This window comes from Notolepis coatsorum, assembly GCF_963971535.1.
Source record: "Notolepis coatsorum genome assembly, chromosome: 1".
Lineage (NCBI taxonomy): Eukaryota > Metazoa > Chordata > Actinopteri > Aulopiformes > Paralepididae > Notolepis > Notolepis coatsorum.
The window spans coordinates 167,589,566-167,608,185 of record NC_140165.1 but is presented as its reverse complement, the minus strand read 5'-3'; the positions used below and the strand labels follow the sequence as shown (position 1 = coordinate 167,608,185).

General features: G+C 38.5%; 2 protein-coding genes across 3 annotated transcripts in view; one reads left to right on the top strand and one right to left on the bottom strand.

Moving 5' to 3' along the window:
- LOC311223421 (uncharacterized protein) overlaps positions 1–6,631 on the top strand; it is a 116,707-nt gene extending 110,076 nt beyond the window's left edge. Inside the window, exons 24-28 of the mRNA XM_084308209.1 lie at positions 1,749–1,965; positions 2,093–2,200; positions 2,829–3,086; positions 5,656–5,781; positions 6,038–6,631. Coding sequence (XP_084164335.1) covers positions 1,749–1,965; positions 2,093–2,200; positions 2,829–3,086; positions 5,656–5,781; positions 6,038–6,145 — 817 coding nt within the window. The 3' untranslated portion in view covers positions 6,146–6,631. The remainder of the gene's footprint in view (positions 1–1,748; positions 1,966–2,092; positions 2,201–2,828; positions 3,087–5,655; positions 5,782–6,037) is intronic.
- A 141-nt stretch (positions 6,632–6,772) lies between these two features.
- tex9 (testis expressed 9) lies at positions 6,773–17,651 on the bottom strand. 2 transcript variants are annotated; one of them, XM_084323993.1, is made up of 12 exons: positions 17,595–17,651; positions 17,116–17,246; positions 15,344–15,407; positions 14,957–15,033; positions 14,802–14,859; positions 14,588–14,670; positions 13,842–14,005; positions 12,499–12,581; positions 10,963–11,136; positions 8,973–9,107; positions 6,973–7,107; positions 6,773–6,875 (listed from the first exon to the last, which is right to left on the bottom strand). In XM_084323993.1, exons 1-12 carry the CDS (start codon positions 17,643–17,645, stop codon positions 6,798–6,800), a joined length of 1,233 nt encoding a protein of 410 aa, XP_084180119.1. In that variant the 5' UTR covers positions 17,646–17,651; the 3' UTR covers positions 6,773–6,797. The 2 variants fall into 2 exon arrangements, with proteins under 2 accessions (XP_084180119.1, XP_084180120.1); XM_084323994.1 differs by having other exon boundaries at positions 14,802–14,847.
- Positions 17,652–18,620: the final 969 nt, after the last annotated feature.

Here is an 18,620-nt window from a genome sequence, read left to right as displayed (position 1 = left end):
GCATGAACATAGGAAGCATACTAGGGCCGCTACTATTCCTAATTTATGCAAATGACATGTCGTCAGCTTGTGACTGCAACTTGTTCCTGTTTGCGGACGACTCAGCCCTGCTGGTCTCTGACAAGAACAAGTTACAGGTTGAAAAAGCCCTCAGCTCAGAACTAGGCAAAATCTGCATATGGCTCGCCGACAACAAACTATCATTACACATGGGCAAAACAGAGTCCATTCTCTTCGGTTCAAATAACAAACTCAGCAAGACTGACGGCTTCTCGGTTACAGTGGGTGACAATATTGTCACAAGGAAAGATGAAATTACCTACCTGGGTTCCATCCTAGAGGCAAATCTTTCCTGTGACAAAATGGCATCCAATGTAATAAAAAAAGTCAACCAACGAACTCGATTCTTGTACCGGATCTCCTCTCTGGTAAACAAGAATACCCTGAAGACTCTAGCAGGAGCACTCATTCAAGGGTACTACGACTATGCTTGCACCTCATGGTACCAAAGCACCTCAAAGGCACTAAAAAACAAATTACAAACATCTCAAAACAAGCTAGTCAGACTACTGCTTGACCTGACTCCTAGAACCCACCTCACCCCTGCCCACTTTGACAACCTAGGATGGCTTAGAGTAGACGACAGAGTACAGCAACTTGCAATGGGCCTGGTCTACAAGATACACTACACGACCAAGGTACCCATGTACATGTCAAAATACTTCCCAAAGGTCAGTGAATACCACAATCACAACACCAGAGGGAGCTCCACAAATCATGTTAAACCCAGATTCGGCTCAAACAAGGGACTAAACACGTTTCACAATTATGCCACATCAATGTGGAACGCCCTACCCAAAGCTGTAAAGGAATGTGAATCACTACCCACTTTCAAAAACACTCTCAAAAAACACCTACGGGAGACTGCAACTCGAAACTGGCCCCTACAAATGTCCTAACCCAGTTGTACAGTAAATTACCAAGTATGGCTTTGTCAGTATTCCAATGTACAGTGTACAGTGTCCCCCCCCTACCCCCCCCCCCCCCCCACCTCCAATGTACAGCCCCCACCCAACCCCACCCCACCCACCCAACCTCCTCCAATGTACAGTTTCTACGTCAAATGTATATACACTCTTTTTCTGGACAATTTTGTATCACAAACAGTACTGTATTTGCAAATCTGATATGTCATAAATGTATAGATGTAGCAGTACTGTCTATCTGTATGTCATGTATGTCATATATGTTATGATGAATTGAAAATGGGGGACCCTGATGTAAACAAGACGAAAGTCTTTCTCTGGTCTGCATCCCCTTAACAATTGTATGTATTGAGCCGTACTGTACTGTACTGTACCCATTCTGCAATCTGTTAATAAACTTTTCAATCAATCAATCAATCAATCACACACACACTTCTCCCTAAATGTTATATGCAATGACATGTCAGGGATTGTTGTACCCTGGTTAATGGAGTGGATGTGCTTGCAGTTGTACGAATGAGGCCTGAGAATGAAAAAGTTATACCATACAGTCAATACTTCAGTTAAGTCACACCTGCCAAAGCACTTTGGTGAATGGTAAACGGAATGAACTGCATTTATATAACAGTAACAGCTTTTATCCAAAGTGCCTTTACAATTTATGCCTCACATTCATCCATTCACTCACACACCGACAGAAGGTGCCGACCTGCTCCTAATGTGTCGTCGCCCCGTTGCAAACATGAGGTTCCTCTCTTGCAGGGAGAGAGAGCTGAAGTTGGAGAAGGTGAGAGCCACCCAGCGGTATGTCGAAGAGTTCAAGAGGCAGCAGGCTGAATGGAGACACATGGAGAAAGAGAAGATGGAAGCGGAGAACAGACACATCATGGAGTTTGCCAGCCGCCAGCAGCAGATGAAGGTCGACAGGATGGCCCAAGTCAGAGAGAGAGAACAAGCCAAACAACACCTGTATGAAGTGGTAAACACACAATTCTCTTAATATTTAACATAAAGGTTGTTGTTTTTTTCGTTTAGTTTTTTAGAAGAAATCTTTAATGCTTTGTTTGCCACTATTTACAACAACTTGATTTTCTTTTGTCCCATAGCTCAGTGAGAATATGGAAAAGGAGAAGCAGCAACGTGAGGAGATGGAGCGCATCCAAGAGGAGCTTTGTTTGGAGGAACAGGAGGAAGCTACCAGAAGGAAGGACATCGTGAGTCTGCCATCCCTAGATATACACATTATATAATAAACTTCATTACCTGCCATCCCTAGATATACACATTATATAATAAACTTCATTACCTGCCATCCCTAGATATACACATTATATAATAAACTTCATTACCTGCCATCCCTAGATATACACATTATATAATAAACTTCATTACCTGCCATCCCTAGATATACACATTATATAATAAACTTCATTACCTGCCAAGGACGTTGTGTTTTAGCCCCCATCTGTTGTTTGTTTGTGAACAAGATATCTCAAAGTAATGGCCAGATTGCAATCACAAAACTTGCTGTGAGCATTCATGACCCCAAGAGAAAGGATTTTGGAAATTCATTTTGAAAATAAAAACTTAATTTATGAACAGAGTATTTTGTTGCCAGAGTGTCAATCTACTGTACGTAAAGTATGTAAATGATAAATGGAAATGCATTTAATAGCAAGGTGCCAACCTGCTCATTGGGAGCAGTTAGGGGTTAGGAGGACACTTGGAGACGCTGCCAGGAGAAGCTGGAATCGAACCGGGAACCTACCAATTACCAGACGACCGCTCTACCTCCTGAGTCACTGTGGCCTCAATTTTTGTATTTTTGAATTGTTTGAACAGGAGGAGATGGAGAAAAAGATCCGACAGAGGCTCGTGTTGCAGCAGACCGGCCAGGAGCAAATGGCCATGAAGGAGCTCCGGAGGCGAGCAGAGAAAGAAGAAGATGAGGCTTTCCGTCACACGATGTTGGCCAAGTTCGCAGAGGACGACCGCATAGAGCAGATGAACGCCCAGAAGAGGCGCATGAAGCAACTGGAGCACAGGCGAGCTGTGGAGAAAATAATGGAAGACAGGAGACAGCAGCACGAGACTGATAAGGTACGGCTGGTTGCAAACCCCGTCACGGCGCTGCTGAACAAGCTTTACTGTTGTGTAAATTTGTGGCGCATTCATAGGGCCTGATTTACTAAAGGTTTGTGTGACTGTAAAAACATTCATAGGGCCTGATTTACTAAAGGTTTGTGTGACTGTAAAAACATTCATAGGGCCTGATTTACTAAAGGTTTGTGTGACTGTAAAAACATTCATAGGGCCTGATTTACTGAAGGTTTGTGTGACTGTAAACACATTCATAGGGCCTGATTTACTGAAGGTTTGTGTGACTGTAAAAACATTCATAGGGCCTGATTTACTAAAGGTTTGTGTGACTGTAAAAACATTCATAGGGCCTGATTTACTAAAGGTTTGTGTGACTGTAAAAACATTCATAGGGCCTGATTTACTAAAGGTTTGTGTGACTGTAAAAACATTCATAGGGCCTGATTTACTGAAGGTTTGTGTGACTGTAAAAACATTCATAGGGCCTGATTTACTAAAGGTTTGTGTGACTGTAAACACATTCATAGGGCCTGATTTACTAAAGGTTTGTGTGACTGTAAAAACATTCATAGGGCCTGATTTACTAAAGGTTTGTGTGACTGTAAAAACATTCATAGGGCCTGATTTACTAAAGGTTTGTGTGACTGTAAAAACATTCATAGGGCCTGATTTACTAAAGGTTTGTGTGACTGTAAAAACATTCATAGGGCCTGATTTACTAAAGGTTTGTGTGACTGTAAAAACATTCATAGGGCCTGATTTACTGAAGGTTTGTGTGACTGTAAAAACATTCATAGGGCCTGATTTACTAAAGGTTTGTGTGACTGTAAAAACATTCATAGGGCCTGATTTACTAAAGGTTTGTGTGACTGTAAAAACATTCATAGGGCCTGATTTACTAAAGGTTTGTGTGACTGTAAAAACATTCATAGGGCCTGATTTACTAAAGGTTTGTGTGACTGTAAAAACATTCATAGGGCCTGATTTACTAAAGGTTTGTGTGACTGTAAAAACATTCATAGGGCCTGATTTACTAAAGGTTTGTGTGACTGTAAACACATTCATAGGGCCTGATTTACTAAAGGTTTGTGTGACTGTAAAAACATTCATAGGGCCTGATTTACTGAAGGTTTGTGTGACTGTAAACACATTCATAGGGCCTGATTTACTAAAGGTTTGTGTGACTGTAAAAACATTCATAGGGCCTGATTTACTAAAGGTTTGTGTGACTGTAAAAACATGTGCAAACTTGATATCACCCACAAAATAAAGTCCAAGCTGATCTACTAATGGACTGCACTGAGGATAAGATAAGATGAGATATTCCTTTATTTATCCCCTTGGGGAAATTCAGGCATCATAGCAGCATGGGGGAGGGTACAGGTACAGGTATGGGCAGGGTAATAGTAGAAAGACATAAATATAGGCAATCAAATTTGATCTGAATATAAAAATATGAGAACAAATAAACAGTGTAAATAATATAATTAACTGAATATAAAAAATATGAGAAACTCAACAACTCAAATGTGCAACATAACACGCCTTGTGCATCTTCGTATGTTTGTCAAGAATGTTTTTTACACATGTTAACATTTTCTAAATGTTGGAGGCAAAAATGATTCGGACACAGATGGACACATCTCCTTAGAATTAGGGTTGGGTTTTTGCACTGATTACCTGATTTGATTTTGATTTACAAGATTTGCTTTTGATTCGATATTCACTTGATGGTGCTGGTTTCAGAGGGCCAGCAAAAGATGTAATTCTGTGAGCTGAATTTCCATGATAGTTCAGCAGAAACTCAGCGCAAGGGAAACCTGGGCCATCTGCAAGGGCGGGAGGCGCGCTAGAAATAACATTTATCTAAAATGTTCATACATCCACTGAAAAAAGGCACAGATTAAAAGATCACACTTGGGATTTTACGATTTAGATTAAAATGAAAGAATTCAAAGTTGATCCTTGATTGATTGGCTTTCTGATCTGGTCTTCTTGTTTTACCCACAGCATTGACTTTCTCACATAATCTCCTATATAACGTTAATTTATTTTTGCTGTAGCTAAACATTATGCTTATTTGCCTCGTCCACTAACACCTCTAATTTGATTGGCTTTGATTTAATTTGACACTTGCTGACATTCTGTATTTCGTCTCAAACTCTCCATGGCAGAAACCACTAAAACAGCGAAACCTTCATTTATATACTGCCATCTCCACCCTGTTTGCACCTGTTGTTATTTATACAATTCTTTGTTGATCACCCACAAAACGTACACCAACCAAGTGCAATCTGTTGGTATGAACACGTCAATTAGTACACTTTATTTGGGATCTTAGTAAATCAGGCCCATAGTGAAGTAAAGTACTTTAACTTGGTCCTACAGATGCCATGCTATTGATGATGAGGTTAAAATCGACTGGATCCTCATACTGTAGGCAAAGTCAATATTAAGAAGATATCTCGTCATTACTCCATATCAGTGAATATGGAGATATATGCACCTCTGGTTAACATCTTTCACATGAAATGCCAATTGTGATTTGATTTGATTTCTGTCCCCAAAGATGCGTGAAGCTCAAGAACAAGAAATGGAGGTGGAGAGGGAGGCACTGTGTAGGCAGATCATTGAAGAGGAGAGGCTACGACTTCTTAAACATCATGCGACTAAACTCCTCGGTTACCTCCCTAAGGTATGTGCCAGTGTGTAATGTCCATAAAGAATTAAAGTTTTAGCTTTACATGTTCCGAGCTTGAAACCAGTTTACATGTTCTGTGCTTGAAACCAGTTTACATGTTCTGTGCTTGAAACCAGTTTACATGTTCTGTGCTTGAAACCAGTTTACATGTTCTGTGCTTGAAACCGGTTTACATGTTCTGTGATTAAAACCGGTTTACATGTTCTGTGCTTGAAACCAGTGCCTGACCCACTTATAACTCTATTTTCAGGGATTATTCCGTGAAGATGACCTTGAACACTTTGGGGAGGAATTCAGAAGCAACTTTCAGAAACGTCGGGCTGATCTCCACTCTGAGGAGGGCTGGGAAAGCGATTAATCTTTTTTCTTCTTCTTTACAACATGTCGCTAGGTGGTAGTCTAAACTTGAGCTGAACTAAGGAGCTTTCATTTTCAGTGACAAGGAAGCCTCACAAGCTGCATCATAATTTCGTCATGGATGTCGATTTTAATAACAATAAAATAAATAATCAGTTCATGGCAGCCTTTCATTACATTACATTATATTTATTATGTTCTACTCCAAACCATGTGCTCACACACACACACACTTAGTATATTATTGTCGTTTTAGTTTTTTATGCTCATTTCCTTGGGAAATAAAACGTTTTCCTGTCATTCTATACACATGTTTGTTTTTCAATTGTGAAAATTTATAAATAAAGTGGGAGAAGAAAACAGTTAATTTAGTTTCGTATTTATCTTTTATTGGGACAATAGAATTTTTTGTGAAATAGCATTACCATTACCAAAATAAAACAGAAAATTGTGTTCTGGGGATTAAATAGAGTGATGGGTTGATGAGGAAACCATTCATATAACAATTGTGATTGAAAGATCAAGAAAAGGAGGTGGGGCTTGAGGTCAATTCTGGCCCTTCATGTTGTCTTGGTGTAAACTAAGAACCTGCTTAAGGGCAGCGCCCCCCCCCCCCCCCCTCTAAGATTTATGATATCACATGTTCTACTATCTTATGACTTCCCCCAGTCCAGAGCTTTCATGAATTCCTCCTCAGTGAATGACAACATCTTGGCAGCTTCAAAATGCATCTGGTCAGATTGGAAATAAAATAGAATTAGAATATCATATACAGGTAAAAGGCATGTGTAGTAATGACAATAATAATACTAAGACACAGAAACGTACCTTTTGTCTTTTAAGAATATCTATCAACTTGAGCTGTTTCTTAAACCCCACAATGAGCTCTGCTTTCTGCTTTTCCAGTGTCTTGTTTTCAGCCAGCAGAGTTTCTTTTTTCTGATGCTCCTGACCCGTCTTGTCCTAATAGGGAAGATATTTACATTAGTATGGGCTTAAAGGCTGATTCATGCTTCAGTATGGGCTTAAAAAGGCTGATTTATGCTTCATTAGTATGGGCTTAAAGGCTGATTTATGCTTCATTAGTATGGGCTTAAAGGCTGATTTATGCTTCATTAGTATGGGCTTAAAGGCTGATTTATGCTTCATTAGTATGGGCTTAAAGGCTGATTTATACTTCATTAGTATGGGCTTAAAGGCTGATTTATACTTCATTAGTATGGGCTTAAAGGCTGATTTATGCTTCGACGCTCAACACTTTTGATAACTGTTGTTCCACAGTTGACAGCAAAGGGTTGCTCAACATTTTTCTTTTAATGTCCAGAATGCACCTCCAGAATATTGCAGACACTGTCATATATTATCGCACAGTGATTGGATATACTTGTGGTTTCACTGTGGTTTTGGTTGCAGCTAACAGTTGTATACACTGTGATGACAGAGGCAAGATTGGCAGGGCAAATAAAACACAAACCTTCGGGAGCTTAGTGTCTTTTGTTACCATAGAGACAACCTTTGCCAAAGCATACAATTATAAATGTCGAGCAACACCTTAATTTGTGCTGAGACAAGTCAGTGTAAGTCAGCCTTTAAGAGACGAATCTGTGCATTCTGAGGACTTCTTTATACAAATATAAACATAATTTATAAGTTGATCCGTCAACTCCACCACCACCATCATTGGCAAACAAATCTTTTTGTTTTTGGAACAGGCTAATAAACCAACCAGCTAAAAACCTTTTCTTCTTTAATACATAAGAAAATGGTGTAGGTTTGTGTGTAGCTCCCTTCTTTCTGAAGTCAGAAATACCTCAACAGCTGACAGTAGCAAAGATTGGAGCACCATTTCTGGACCTGACATAGGGCTGGAACATTCAATGTTGGGTTCAAGTTTCAAGTTTCTTTAATAGTTGTCATACAGAAGTACAGAATACTTTTATACAAAATGCTTCTTACTGTTACGCTCCAGAGACTGTGCTAGACAAGATAAGTATGAAATAAAATAGTATAGCATGTAAAATAGAAGTAAAAATAGAGGTCACAGTGTTCAGTATAGACATATGTACAATGTTCGATGCAGAATAGAAGTAACTGAGTTACCATACAATATACAATATACTATGCAATGTACTAATATACAATACTCAAAGTTTATTAATAGTTGGGATGTGAATTTATACATAATGCACATGTTATGGTCAAATTTGATCACAAGTTCTTTATATAAATGTTACCGGTATATATATATATATACATATAATTAATAATAATTAATGTAAACTGAATGTATTAAAACAAAGTATTATGTCTGGAAGGTATTGTACAAAAGAATCACTAACGTTTCAACACAAACTTCTCTTCTTCAAGTGTGTCTCTGATTTTTTTTGCACCCTATTCAATATTTTTCTAAAGATGATCCGTGTCTCCAGTACCTTCCTTTTTGATTACCTATATGGTCCTTATTTGAGTAAATGGTAAATGGTGCATTTATATAGCGTTTTTAACTTTTTATCCAAAGCGCTTTACAATTTGTTCCTCACATTTTACCCATTCACTCACACATTCACACACCAACGGCGGAGGCAACCATGCAACCTGCTCATCAGGAGCATTTAGGGGTTAAGTGTCTTGCTCAAGGACACTTCAACACGCTGCCAGAGAGGAGTGGGAATCGAACCAGGAACCTCCGGATTACCAGACGACTGTCGCCCTAGTAGCACCGGTCCTCATCTGAACAGGTTTAGCACGTGAACTCTCAAATTTGAACAAAGCATTATGTGTAAAATGATCTGCACAGATTGGTAATTATGGTGTCACAGTCACCTTACCTTATTCATCTGCTTGGTCTTGTTCAGCTGAGACTTTAACCTCTCCACCTCCTCCAAGGCTCTGTTCAGACGCACCTCCACACTGCTCTGGTTGCTTGCTGCTTGTTTCTGGGCTCTTCTCAAAGCTTCTGTTTCCTACATGAGAGAGCAAAGAGCAACTCGTTACAAATAACAGAAGAGACATTTCTCAATGAAGGAATGACCCTCTCATACATACAGTACATACATACATACACCACGTTGGTACAATAAGGCAAATGATGGTAAAGATATTTGTCAGAACATGGTTAGAATAAGGTGTATGTTTTTTGTGGTTCTGAAACAAGCGCTGCTTAAGGTGTGAGGATATGGACCACTTGTAAAACATGAGTACAAGTACGGTTTAGAAAAGCAACTTCATGCAGGCTACACATTTATGTCAGCACTTTGTTTCACCTTTTGTTAACAGTGCAGACAATAAAGTGCAATCTTTGTCAGCTTTTGAGTGACTCCTTTATATATATATATATATATATATATATATATATATAAGGTTGTCAAAGTTAAGGCGGTATTAACGTGTTATCGCCCGATTCTATTAACGCCACTATTTTTTTTAACTCACGATTAACTTTTATGAATTATTATTATTTTCTTTTTACTAGACTTCACTCAGGTGTATTATTGATGCTCTCATTGATACTATGTTTGTTTCTGAAGTGTGTGTGTGTGTGTGTGTGTGTGTGTGTGTGTGTGTGTGTGTGTGTGTGTGTGTGTGTGTGTGTGTGTGTGATATAGGGAGAGAGGGGGGTGAGAGATGAGAAAGGGGCAAGAGAGAAAGAGAGCTGGGAGAGTGTGTGAGAGAGAGAGGGGGGGGGGGTGTGATTAATCAGCCCTTGTGTGGGTGAATGTAACAAGTTCCTAACGTTTGCTTTCCCCTATTATTTCATGCACACTTTATTCATTGTTTTAAATTATTATTTTCTTTTAAGTTATTTTGTGCATCACTCTGTTTTGAATTTGATGCAAATTTTCAATGCATGAGGGTCATCCTTTTGTGTTAAATGGCTGCATAAAGCAAGCATTTGTTGACTCTCATGTTGATAAGAGTATTAAAACTTGGAACTTGAAAAAGATCTGTTTAAGGTAGATAAAAAAATTAATTAAAAAAAATGCGATTGATTTGCGATTAATCGCGAGTTAACTATGGACAATAATGCGATTAAATATTTTAATCGATTGACAGCACTAAATATATATATATATCTCCAAGGAGGAAGCCATCAACAGAGAGTCAGAAATCCTGCCACTGTATGTGTGACACAAAACAGACCTCAGCCTGTTTCTTCTAAAACAAAGAGCAAATTGTGAGGAAAAATATTGATAACTGGCATTTGACCCTAAATGCACTGAATACTCTTGCGTTTTTTTGTATTCATTCATTCATTCATTCATTAATTCATTCATTCATTCATTAATTTATTTAGATAAATGGTGTTACTTGTGTTTGTCCATTACAATGATACATTGTACCTACATTTGCTATTTCCTTTCAATTCAGATAAGACTTTGTAGATATATGTGGACAGTCAGGGGAGATGGGGATAGTTATCAACTGGATCCACTGGAGCTCTGGCTGCACAATTATTGTTGGTCATTGACTCATTTTACATTTTCTTCATTCAAAGCTACAGCATTTGCAACCCTCAAACATATTAGGATTTTTTTTAAACTACTTATATACTTATTGTATAGTTGATTAAAACAATTACTTCACTTGACTGTTGAAGTAAACTGAATTATTACATACTCAAAATCCAAAAATAGGGCAGTTAAAATATCTAAAAGATTGAGCAAATCCTTCCGCAATCAACATCAGTATTGTAAGATTCCATGTCATCTCAATGATATAACATCTGTTTTGCTGTTCACCGTCTACCGCCCCAATTCATATAATATGTTTTAATAAGCATCTTGACACCACGCTGAACCTCCTTTCATAAACACAAACCTTCTGTAAAGCAGACACTAGCTGTTGGAGACCATCACTTTTTTTATTGGACTCCTCTGCTAGTGCTCTGTGCTTCTCAATCTGCATTTGTTGAATGTTTGTGTTCCTCTGTAATCTGGCTCGATCCTCCTCAGCCTCCTTTATTTTGATGCCAAGCCTGTTGTTTTCATCATCCTGTAAATAAAATAAATCATATTCAGTACATATTGTATATGAGAAGCCAGTGTTGTAGTACTCGAGTTCGAGTCCTGGACTGATTTTCAGGACTCGTGACTAGACTTGGACTTGAGCACTGATGACTCACGAATTGGACTTGGACTCGATCATTGACTGCATTCGGACTCGGAAGGTGCAGACTCGGACTTGTTAATTGATAAATCCAGTTGTTTTTTTGTAATAGGCCCTAATCATTTGGCATAAGATATTGATGGCTAGTGGTTTGGCTATTGTGTCACAAAGTAAATAAACTCCCTTTTAAATGGTGACCGCTGTGTCATTTATGTTTAATGTAGATTTTTTTTTATTTGTATGTCAGCTCTTTGACTGCCAGAGTGGAGTGGACTCAACCTTGATGACTTGGACTCGAACTAGGGTAATGGGGACTCGACTTGGGCTCTTCTTTGGTGACTCAGACTTGGACTCGAACACTGGGGACTCGAGACTCGAGATTTAGTGACTCGACTACAACACTGTTCAGCCATAAACTCACGCCCTCCACAGTTCCTTCCAATAGTTGGACTGCTGCCAATAGTTGAAGAACTAACAGCTGGAGAACTCGAGAACTGTGAGGACTGTTTGACTGTTAACTACTAAACACTGTACGGTGTAGTGTGCTATTATGTATACCATGTATACTATTATCAACACCTGGATTTCCTCAAGGGGATTAATATTGTGGACTACGCCTGCCCCTGTCCATATCAACGGGATGGAGGTTGAGCGTGTCTCCATCTTCAAATTCCTGGGAGTCCATATCTCAGAGGACCTCTCTTGGACCCTCAACACCTCATCACTGGTCAAGAAGACTCACCAGCACCTCTTCTTCCTGAGGAGACTGAGGAAAGCCCACCTGTCTCCCCAGGTTAACCTTTACCGGTGCGCCATAGAACACATACTCACCAACTGCATCACAGTCTGGTACGGCATGACTACTACCATAGTGTCTTTATACCTGCATCACTGTACATATTAATACTACAACTCTGTACATACATCAAATTAGCACTATTAATCAGTAGTACTAATTCATATATTTTATACCCAGTTTAATCACCTGTACATTGTATATTACTATTGCACTTTACTGTTACATTTGCACTCTGGTTGGATGACAAACCTCTTTTCTTTGTACTGTACTTGTGCTGTATGATGATAATACATTTAAATCTAATCTAATGCACTTTACCATTACAGGGCATCTTTGTTATGGTCGATAACAAGTGGAACACGCTATATATTTTCTACAATTTCCCATACAACTAAACATAAGACACTGTGATATTAAAGATTTTCATTGTATTTGCATCTGTACAGTACCTTTTGATTACATTCATATGATAAGCGATTCAGTTCATCTTGCATAATGCATAGCGTTGCCTTCAGAAAGTGTATCGGAGCATCTAAAACACAAAAGCACAACAATATACAGAATCAGAATTGCAGAACAATGCAAAATAATATTCAATCCCAAAACACTTTGTATGAATTTTGAAAAATCTTAATTGAAACACAGTACAGCTAAACTGACAAAGGAGCATCTTCAGCAGTTCCGTCCAATAAGAAGAATGTTTGGTCCGGAAGCTCAAAGGGTGCCCCTTTCACTGGCAGGGTTAGGGGTTTGGTTCCCAGTGGGGTCACCAGCATCCACCATCCATGTTGAATGAATAATGCTTTGTGAACACAAAGTAATAACAATAGAATGTATTAGGCTAAATGAATCACCTGTTAGCTATAGTTCTAGCTATAGTTATTTTGTTGCATGTGGCCTCTGTGTAAAGATCTTTGACCGAAATACATAATCACATGACAAAAAAAATGCTATTCACAATAGCATAGTGAATAGTAACATGCGGGCAAACAAGTGTAATACTATACTTTATACTTATAGCACATGCATAAGCCTGGTCTCTTTTGAAAAATAACATTCCGAAGTTTATGATACAATAAAGAAAGATCACTTTTAGTGCTAATGAAATAGAGTAACATAGGTCTGAACTTGAGTTGTAGAAGAACTTGTTACTCAAGTTTTTCTGTAGTAGTTAGTAGTCCAGAAGTAGTATGTCCCCAGAAATGCGTATGGCTTAAAAAACTCCCGAGATCCATAGCCTGAAGCCTTATGTAGTACTTGTCCAAATTTCATAAAGATCCATTCAGAAATGAGTGATTAGGAGTGATTTTGATAAACTGTGTACAAAAAGAAAGCTCAGTTTTCTCATAGGCTTCAATTTATTCTGCGGTTTTTCTCTTCCTGTTTTCGCTCATGAGTTTTTCACCTAGATCCCTGATTCGTACATCCCCAGCTGGGGGTATCATTGGAAAGCCACAGGCATTGGCTACAACCCTGTCCAATCATATTCGGGTTCGCCAAATGATTGACGGAACTAGAGCCCCAAGAGTCGGGAGTAGTATTGTGCGCAATATATTGTGTACTTTGCGCAAGCCTCAAATATCGGCATGTAACTCGAGAACCGCTGAAAGGATTTTGTCACCTGAAAGGGCTATCGACAGGCAACAAATGGGGCTTTAATTCGATATATTTATTGTATTAAAGAATATGCACACCCGAGCCACTAGAGGTCGCCAAAGTGCCTGTGGTCAAATCATCCTCAAAAAGGCCCACATGTGGGCCCTTGCAGTTTAAGAGGTGTGATATAATTCACCTGCTCCCATGTCATCCCCAGCACTGGACATATCATCCACATCATTTTCCTGACCATCGCCATCATCCAGCCTCCTCTCCGCGCTGCATATGGTCTTTGCCAAGGAGAAATGTTCGATGTCTTCAACAACCGCCACGTCGTCAACAAGCGACACCTTGGGTGTTCTGAAATCAACAAACAAATGGGGAACATCACTAGATCTACTAATAATCCTACTATGCAATATTGTCTCCCTGTGGCTGTGAGATGTAACTGCACAGTGTTTAAACATGGAGGATTAGAGAAAACAGCAACAAGAAAGACATTTCTTCAAGCAAGGTAACTGGACACGGTTTTATATTTGTGGTGTTCACATTTTATGCTCTAGAAATTAAACCGTAGCCTTTAACAGATTTCCCGGCACTTGTTGTGCCTGGCCAGAGGAGCTTGTGTGGGCAATTCCACTGTTTCATGCATCACAAAAGTTCAGCCCAGCTGTGATTTAGCTTGCTAAAGAAGCAATATTTTTCCATGAAAAAAAGTTACATAGTGCAGGTTTAATGATATCATATTAATAGTTGCACTATGAAAGTATTCACACACACTGAATGTGCTATAACATGCACTTATAAAACCATTTTAATCTTTCCATAATTATAGTTATCTTTTTATCATTCAGGCTTTGTGCAATTCATCCAAAATCTAACTAGGACAAACTGTTGAGTATTTATTGACTGTATTTATTTAATAATCACAATCAAACTCACAATCTTTTGAAGGAATCATGTTGTACTTTTCTTCGGTTTCCAGGAGGTCTGTTTTGTGATGTGGCTCTTTTATTGGTTACTACCTGAGTAATGGATGGAGGGGGAGCACAATCATAGTATGATTTTCTGGTACATAACTCTGATCTACTATATATCAATGTTTGTTGGTTTTAATTTCCCTTTCTCTTGTGCTTTGAATATTCTAATCATATACCTTTACACCAGGCTGTGGCACTATTGGTTCCAGGGTCTTTATGGTCCTTAAAAACAAACTTAGGCACATATTGATGATGTTCACACTCTTACAACTAATTGAATAATTAGGAATATGAAAGGCCTACAATTAGATCAAAGCTCATTATTCATTACCTCAAGTCCATGTCGTCATCGCTGCCAATAACAAGATGAGAGGACACTGGTTTCGACAGGACTTCATTCTGCTCCCTCTGCAATCCAGTAAACAAGACCCATATTCATAGAACTTTAAAACAAGAGCTCCGTTCTAGGATCTGGTTAACTTTTACTAATCTACTGTATGTCATAATAGATAAATGTATCATGTGACCGAACTAGTGATGGTGGATCGATGGTACATATTTAAGAACCTTTATGAATATCTCCCGAGAGGTTGCAATTGACCTATCTCAAACCCCACCCTCTTTTCTTGATTAAGAAAAGGGCAGAGCTTGAGATAGGTAAAAAGTCCAAGTCAAAAAGTCCATTAATAATCTTGTAAATTTATGAACAATGACTTACCATAATTTGTTCTGCCTGTCTTACCAGCTCAGCTGTTTTTGCCTCCAGCTCTGCATTTAAAAGCCTGATGAAAATCAGATTGTGATAAAGTTACTGTATGTAGCTTATTTTTACATTATTGAATATTGCTGTTCTGCAATGCTAAATGTAGCTGAAGTGATGTAAACTGTACTTACTGTACATAAGGACTGTGTCAAGATGTACAGTCAAGTCATGTACTATCAAGACCTGCTAAGAAAACACGTAAGAAGTAGCACCTACTAAGAAATTAAGCGATGAGGCCTAGAGAGCAGCATTTTTTAAACAAGGATCACACATGTTAAAGGTGCTGTGTAAGTGGTATGTTTTTGTTGAAATAATTGTTAATAGGCTCTACATTCTGACAGCCATCACTGATATAGTTTGGTCAGTAACTTGAGTCTCCCAGTCCCTCCACCTTTTACTTGTTTCAGGAAATCTTGCAAAGCCAAATTTGCTGGCAGACTATTTTACTTGTTTCAAGCACATGTTTGTTTTTATTTCTTATTTTTGTCAGACATTTTTTGCAGTGTGGAGTTCTCTCTTCTGATTGGATAGAGTGAGAATGGGATACCAGAACATTTATTTTGTGTTTACTGCAGAGCGGAGGGACTGAGAGACCCGTGTTACAGACTTACTCTAGTGATGGCTGTCGGATTGTAAAGCTATTATTTTAACATGTAGACGTAGACGACTTATTTTAACAAAGAAAATACCACTTATAGCACCTTTAAAGTAATAATCTCTAACATTTTTATATAAGTGTCTATTTTGCTGCTCTCTATCGCCAACTGATAGAACATTTGCTGTTCTTGGCTGTTCTAAACACTGGTGTCTGGTAGGACATTCCTGTGAAAATCATCTTGCACACAGGAAGTGATGTGTTTTACATCACCAGCAGCAACAGGAAGTGATGTGTTTTACATCACCAGCAGCAACAGGAAGTGATGTGTTTTACATCACCAGCAGCAACAGCAGTTTGTTGCACTCTAATAGAAGATTCACTCAGTAGTTGGCATGATTTTTCAAGATGGAAAGCAAGTCAATTATAGTGCAAAACTACAATAGCAATGACATTATTGTTGCCACTTTAACAAAGCCTATATAAAGATCAATCTGTCAGACATATTTACTGTACAATTTATACCAGTTAGAGGTTCCAGATGCACAGTGACAATTCTAACATTTCCTAATCAGTCAATCAGACTGAATTCAATCAGAGTAAATTTTACTCAAACTGAATCCATTTGAGCTCAAGTGAGTAACATTTTACTCAGTTTGAGTAAAATATACTCAGTTTGGGTAAAATTTACTCAGCTAAATGTACTGAGTCTGTGATACCACCCATTATTAAGACATATAAGAAAGAACCATTTGTCTGCTCTTTGAAACATGTTCTTAAAAAGCTCTGTTCTAGTACTCATCTGTTTATGTAAATTAGCAATGTCTGCTCAGTCACATGGACACAATTAACATGGCTTGCCTACTAGCACTTTTGTATCACATATCCTTATCCTTACATCAATAATAGGGCACAAAAACAAGATTCAGTTTGTATTGCAGCCACTAAGAGGCTTTGCTTTCTTCACACATTAATAACATTCACTTTTACTATAACAATTGATTTTGTCTGACAAATCCAATGATTTTGAGGCAGGTTTGGACGTTTTTTTTGTCTGTTATCTCCTGGACTGGAACCTTAGTGCACTGTCAACCAAATCAAAACGCTATTATGTTCGCAATAATAGTCTTACTTGTAATGCTCTTCTTTTGCAAAAAGGTCTACTGTAGACTTATTTGATGGACAAGAAACAGGTCGTCTGTCTGGACATTGCGACCTTTCAGCCTTGGAGTCCTTCCCCTTAGATGATGCAGGTCTACTGAGCTAATCAACAACAAACAAGACACGTTGGTAGCATTAATATTATTAGGTATTTCTAATAGGCCATTTTCACATTTTAAATGGTCAATAAAGAGTGATCAGCTAGAGTTTCAATAGTCTGGGCATATTACGTTTGATTGGTAACTTGTTAGACTCTGTTGGTACTGTTTGAATGTTTTGGGTGTAAGTTACGTTACCTGACTGCGGTCACGCCAGTGAGCAGCAATCCATCTAACGTTATATAGCTACACTTTGCGTAGCGTATTTTATTTAACTATTTTAAGAAAGACATGGTCATATTTAAACATGGGGGGGATGGGAAACTATCAGAATGGAAGATGTTTTACTTACCTTTTGAACTCGGGATATGGCCTTATTTTCTGAAGAGACTGTTTCAGCCATGTTTGTTGTTACTGACCGCCAGTTGCATAGCAACCTTTAAAGGGGCAGTTCAGCTAAAAAGCCAGGAGTGCTGCCCGACCCACTTCTGTCTTTTTATTTCCTGTAGCTGACCTAGAATAATAATAATAATAATAATAATAATAATAATAATAATAATAATAATAATAATAATAATAATAATAATAATAATAATAATAATAATAATAATAATAATAATAATAATAATAATAATAAAATAATAATAATAATAATAAGAGAATGGGTCAGTGAGTGTTACCAAAGAAACATTATAAAATGGTTTTCCTGTTACCAGTTACGCAAATGACATGTCGTCAGCTTGTGACTGCAACTTGTTCCTGTTTGCGGACGACTCAGCCCTGCTGGTCTCTGACAAGAACAAGTTACAGGTTGAAAAAACCCTCAGCTCGGAACTAGGCAGAATCTGCATATGGCTCGCTGATAACAAACTATCATTACACATGGGCAAAACAGAGTCCATTCTCTTCGGTTCAAATAACAAACTCAGCAAGACCGACGGCTTCTCAGTTGCAGTGGGTGACAATATTGTAACAAGGAAAGATGAAATTACCTACCTGGGTTCCATCCTAGAGGCTAATCTCTCCTGTGACAAAATGGCATCCAATGTAATAAAAAAAGTCAACCAACGAACTCGATTCTTGTACCGGATCTCCTCTCTGGTAAACAAGAATACCCTGAAGACTCTGGCAGGAGCACTCATTCAGGGGTACTACGACTATGCTTGCACCTCATGGTACCAAAGCACCTCAAAGGCGCTAAAAACAAAATTACAAACATCTCAAAACAAACTGGTCAGACTACTGCTTGACCTTACTCCTAGAACCCACCTCACCCCTGCCCACTTTGACAACCTAGGATGGCTTAGAGTAGACGACAGAGTACAGCAACTTGCAATGGGCCTGGTCTACAAGATACACTACACGACCAAGGTACCCA

Coding starts and splice junctions, on each gene's coding strand:
- tex9 (XM_084323993.1), bottom strand. CDS start 17,645: ATGGCTGAAACAGTCTCTTCAGAAAATAAGGCCATATCCCGAGTTCAA. Junction 17,247..17,594: donor CCATATCCCGAGTTCAAAAG/GTAAGTAAAACA, acceptor GTTGTTGATTAG/CTCAGTAGACCTGCATCATC. Junction 11,137..12,498: donor CATATGAATGTAATCAAAAG/GTACTGTACAGA, acceptor TTTTATTTACAG/GATGATGAAAACAACAGGCT.